Here is a 6124-nt window from a genome sequence, read left to right on the forward strand (position 1 = left end):
GCCAATCCTTTTCCCCTCGCCCCTTTACCCAAACCGACGCACAGAATGCCTTTGAAACGAACAAATGTCAATTGAAATTTTGAGGTTTCGACGCTCCCAAAATAGTTGGGGGAAAAGGACAGGGACGTACATATTACCAGTAAAAATGAGCTAATATGCTCACATGTACATTTAGCAAGCCTGGTCTTGCCATTCACGCTCTCGCACGGCAGAAACAGAAAAGTACTCGTTCTTTCCACGATTTCCAGAAACCTGTACAGGAAATAAGATTGTTGTTTGTTTGCTGTTGTTTTTTTAAACTACATTTTTGTGAACGGATTACCGTTGACATGCTCACTGCGTGATAACTTATACGGAAATACATAATATACTGATCGGAAAAAGAAATGCAAACATTCTGCAGTACCAGTTATGATCGTTAACAAATTTCATCACTATTGAGCAGTGTTTATTCGTTTTAGTTTTAGTAAGTGTTTTACGGCACTTGCAACAGTGTTTATTAATGGCTCAATTGGCCCATTATGAAACATGCAATGGCCGCCTCGGCAGCAAACATTTGGAGAGTACGTCTCTGGGACTCATAAGCCGCATTAATTGTTGAGCAGAGAGATGGTGCAGACCCAGTCATGTAGGACATTCAATAGAAAATTGTGAAAGAGAAGTTGGACGACCGCAAGGAAAAATCATCAGTGGCTCTAGGCATTCATTTAAGTTAGCACCATCCATCACCTATGGAATCGTTTCCTCGGCACTAACACAACCACAGATCAAGTAAGAATCGGCAGGCCCAGGGTGACAACTACGGCCCAGGACCGGTTCATAGTGTGTCAACACCGCCTGAATCCATGGGCACCATCAGCCTCGGGAGCTTCCAGAAACACAGTTGGAGTAACTAGACGGCCGATGACAGGACTGGAAGACAAAGATGATAAGATTAGCAGCTGTTGGTCTTTAAGGTGTCCAAGCCGAAAAGCTGTTCCAACCTACGTCACTTCTACCATCCACTGCAGTGGTTGGCAGCTCGTCATAAATTGGCGATACCAACAATGGAGACGAGAAGGTTACTCTTAATTGACGAGAGCAAATTTGTCGTAGACCATGCATTCGTATTTAACGCAGAGACAAACAACACTTTTCTGTGGACGCTATCTTGACAAGAAATCATTGAGGATGTGAAAGATTCAAGTTTTATTTTTATTTTTTATTTTATTATGTGGAGGGGAGGCGTTGCCCAAAATCATTCATAACGTCGGCCATGGGTGCAGAAATGGTGTCACTGTTCGACGGTACAACACGATGCCTCAGTGATGCCCTTTTCCAATAAGCATCAAAAATGCTTCCAGCAGGATTACGCAAGATCCCAAAAAACTTGTGTCATACAAGACTCTCTGAGGCAGAATAACATTAACTTTCTGCTGCGATCCAACTCGTTCCACGGACTTAAATCTCAATGAACACTATTTGGGACACTTTGCAGAGACGACTCAACCGTATGATCCCAAGGTCACAAAGAACAGCACAGTTGTGCGCAACCATCACCCAGGTGTGGGGACAAACATAAAACAGGAAACTCAACTCAACGATGAATCTATGCATCTAAGATGTGCAGCAGTAATTGAGACCTCAAGCGGCCATGAAAAGCATACTGACTTCGGGCACCAAGGTCAAGGTCACACACCGAGCATAGTGACGTCAACAGTGCTCAGTGTTATTCTCCACATCTCACTGGCAACTTTTCAACAACAACAACCAAAAATTGAACTTGAACGATACTTGTTGCTTTTTTTTTATTGACCTTTTTGTGTACTGATGAATTCGCGCTTAATTTGCGGGTCAGTTTTTTGTTCTACATATTATTATTATTTATGGACGGTTCAGTTCAAGAACCACGTATGTCACATTAGTCTAAAAATCGACATTTTTTTGCTTTCCCATGGCCGCAGATCTTTCCCCGTTATATATATAATTATTTTTTATGTGAGGATTGGACTGTAACAACTTATTTATCACATCGAAAAGGTGACGGAGAAGGATCTGCGGCCACAAGAAAGCTAAACATTCGATTTAAGAAAAATGTGGCATACGTGTTTCTTGAACTGAACCGTTGATATAGATCTGTCCAGCAATTTTAATGTAACGTCTGTTTGACTGTAATGCGCAGTGAGCGTTCTTTAAAATGAAAATGGTTAGCCGAAATTCTATTGATTTATCAATTTATCTATTTATTTACTTATGTATTTATTCATTTTCTAAAATTAGCTTATGTATTTATGTATTTATCATTTTCATCATCATAATCATCCTTATCATCCTCCTCCTCCTCCTCCTCCTCCTCTCCTCCTCCCCCTCCTCCTCCTCCTCCTCCTCATCATCATCATCATGTGAACATTTCTTGCGGCATCATGGAGTGGACAGGATGCACTAACCAGTTTGCTCACCTGATCTATAAAATCCCATAAAACATTCACAGGACGTTCTTGGGCGATGCAACAACACCCACCAAACTCCACCCAACAACTAGGACTAACCCTTTCCCCTTACGTATTCTCGGACAATAATGCTAGGCAACGCACTGCTCACTATGGGAATGTTGCTCAATCCATGAGACAACGATGCATTGACTGCTTAAATGCAAATGGTCGTCACACGTGTATTTAATCCTCTCAATGTTTTTCAGATTGATCTCTGTGACGTTTGAAAAGTAGGGAACCTCGTTCAACACATTGATTTGTTCACGCAAAACAATAACATTGTCAACTCCATATCGTGTAAAGCTCAACAGAGTAAATAAAGTAAGTCAAAGATCGAACGACCGCAGGTTGATCAACACTTACTTAATCATAATTCTTCTTACATAACAGCTAATGAACCTTAACCTTTTTGGAGTATAATGTAATTGTAATAACAAAAAACCCAAAGAAAACAAAACAACGATAACTGAAAATAACATGACCCTAACAACAGAAACAACAACAACAAAAACAACAACAACAGCAGCAAAAACAAGAACAACAATAACAAGCAAAGCAACAAAAACACAATAACTGTAGCGACAACAGCGGCAGCAGCAGCAGCAGCAGCAGCAGCAGCAGCAGCAGCAGCAGCAGCAGCAGCAGCAGCAGCAGCAGCAGCAGCATCAACAGCAACAGCAACAACGACGACGACAACAACGACAAAAACAGCAACAAAAACGACAGCAACAACAACAGCAACAACTACAACAAAAATTACAGTTTGTAATACAGCTTTGCCAGCTAGTAATTAGTTTAACAGCCAAGTTGTCAAGGACTCTAACACAGGTTCATTGTAGCAAGCTTGACATCACAATTCAGCAACTATTTGTTCTTTATTACATCCTACATCCGCTTCATCAGTTTCATCCTTATTGAACGTTCGTATAAAGCTCATAGGTGAGCTGACCAGGTCCTCAGAGACATTGCCTATACTCTGGAGATTTTCATATAGGTTAAGAATTTCATCATAGCGTCACATGTCCTCCTTTCTTTTGTAGATCTATGTCTTATGTCATCATCTGAGTTTGCACCTCATTCTGCCCTGGCAGCAAGTAAGATATAATAACTCATTCTTGTTGGCACTTTTAAAATCAGCTTTTAAATCAATTGTAAAAGGCATGGCGATCAATCAGCTCGTCGTCGCACACAGAAGACGTATGTTCGATTCTCATGTGAGAAATTTATCGAGTATCTCGGTCTTTATGTACAGACTTTATATCCCTCTCTGTCCGGGTTGGACCTGACAGGCAGGGTCGAACGACGCCTTCTAAATGATCTTGGTTGCGTCAATGGGGGCTTAAAAGCACCTACATTAGAAACTAAAAAATCAGTATTGGCAGTGAGAAAATTATGTTCTCCCTTAACTGCCAATTGCAATCTATCTGAATAAAAAATATAGTTTGTGTTTCTTTTGTATGAATGCAAAGTTACTGACTTCTCTTACCCTTTATTGTGTCGGTATCTGGCCCACAGCGTAGGACACGATGTTCGGTAAGGACCTGGCTCTGCAAGGACTCCTCCTACTTCTACTGATGTACACAGTATCTTGTAACCCCCTTCTTTTTCGCACTGAGGGCCGCGGGCATCTAAGACTTAACAAGTCTGGTCTCGAACCAGAGGTCTTCATGAACGCTGTGAGTATTGTCCCTTGTCAAAAGTTCAGCTTTGATTTTGTGGTTTATGTAAAATGTGCGCAGAAGTAAAAAGATGACGAATACTCTACAGATTCATAAACGATACTAATGCAGTGCAAGATGATTGATGCATTTATTTAGTAATTGAAAAGTCCTTCTGTGTGCATTTATTTAATATATCTTTTAATATCATTGGTGTAATTACTATTGTTATCATCAGCATTATTGCAATCATAAATTCTGTTTTACATAATTTTGGCGGGCCGATACCTGCGTCACTCTTTAGTAGAAACCACACTCTCTTCCGATCTAAAAATTCATAAAAATAATGGTGACATTCATTATTCCTAAGAGCATGATGGAGCCAGATTTTTATGATTTTGAGCTTTAGAATTTTTAAAAATCACTACGTATAGTTATAAAATATTCCAGGGTTGATTCATTGCTTTCCAATTGCACTTTTAAAAGATGTTAGATTAGCTGTTCATCAATAGCTGAATGGATACAAGTAAACGGGAACCTCAAAGTATGGGTGGGGAGTTCTTCTATGTCGTTGACACGGTTATAAGGTGGGTACTGAGAACTATTTTTTTTTTCTTAAAGAGCCCTCTTTTTTTTAACCTTTTGTCCGTTTCGTTCTTAGCGAACGATTCAAATTTGCGATTTAAGTCACCAAGGGACATACCAATATTTATAAAACGTTGGGTTCCAACGCAGATGTGACCTTTCAAACCCCTTCGCAAACGACTTGAAATCGTGGATTTCTGCGAAAATCGCGATAATTGGGAATGAAGTAGCTAAATAAATTATTATGAAAATTAATTAATTAATATTTTTAATTTAAAAATCACGGATTTCTGCAAAAATCGCGATAATCACGAATTATCAAAATAAATAGGAACATACATTTACATTTGAATAAACTTATTTTCTTTAAATTATAGAATCATGGATTTGTGTGAATTCGCGAATCAAGTAGTGCTAAGTTTTAACCACTCCCCCCCCCTTCAACGTGATATACATACAGCAGTCATTGGAAAGTATCCTTGAACAACTCACGACATCCCTAGCTCAAAAACAGGACGTTGCACATTGGCAAACAACAATGATAGTCTATATGGATTGTCTATATTTGAGATGCTGTGTATTAGTCATGCATTTACCTAAGGGGATCAATAAAGTGGAATTTATTATTTTTATTTGCATTTTTATTTAGTAGATAATGTGTTCAAATAATGTCAACGAGACTGTTAGTCGCGACTGTTGTGGTGGTCGAAAGCAGTACATGGTTGTCCGACTGTAGTCCTAAAGGCACGCAGGCAGCTAGTTATCTTAAAAGTCTTGTTGTTGTTGTTGTTGTTGTTATTATGTTCTTTTTCTTTTTAATTTTTGTGTTTATGTTTATCTGTACGTCTATGTGTGTATATAATTGTGTGTGTGTGTGTGTGTGTGTGTGTGTGTGTGTGTGTGTGTGTGTGTGTGTGTGTGTGTGTGTTTGTGCAAGTGTTTTACAGGCATGGGCCCACTATATTATATTGCTAAATAAGGATTTTTATTTCATAATCATAATGTTAAATTCTCTTCAAGTGGAGGAGTTCACCAAATCTCGGACACATTTACTTAAACGGACACTCATTGCTTCCTTTTTTTTTTATTCTTTGGAATTTTTCGCCGATAACGAGAAACAAAACCAACATTTTCATTTTCATTCTTTAAATAACCTTGACATGAAGAAATACCGCACAAAGTCGCACCGCTCGTACCCCCCGCTTTGCTTATCTCCCTGTATAACATCATAATGTTTTTACCTCGGCTCGCCCCACCTCGCTCCGTTCCGCCTCTCTTCGCCACGCTTCGTCTTGTCTGCAGTGTGGCCTAACCCTGAGACTTTTCGTAGATTTCAGAAAGGAAAACGACGAAAAGTAGAATATAGATCTAGCTTCTGTAGAAACGAACGAAACCAAACACAGAACGCCA

At 39.4% G+C, this 6124-nt stretch overlaps 1 protein-coding gene across 1 annotated transcript in view; it reads right to left on the bottom strand.

The window, feature by feature from the left end:
• Positions 1 to 6124, bottom strand: part of LOC101860582 (gastric triacylglycerol lipase) — a 17377-nt gene that overhangs the window by 10910 nt on the left and 343 nt on the right. The window contains exon 2 of the mRNA XM_035970480.1: positions 3354 to 3447. Within this exon, the coding sequence (XP_035826373.1) occupies positions 3354 to 3447 (94 nt within the window). The remainder of the gene's footprint in view (positions 1 to 3353; positions 3448 to 6124) is intronic.

Source organism: Aplysia californica, unplaced genomic scaffold (genome assembly GCF_000002075.1).
Source record: "Aplysia californica isolate F4 #8 unplaced genomic scaffold, AplCal3.0 scaffold00271, whole genome shotgun sequence".
NCBI classification, from domain to species: Eukaryota; Metazoa; Mollusca; class Gastropoda; order Aplysiida; family Aplysiidae; genus Aplysia; species Aplysia californica.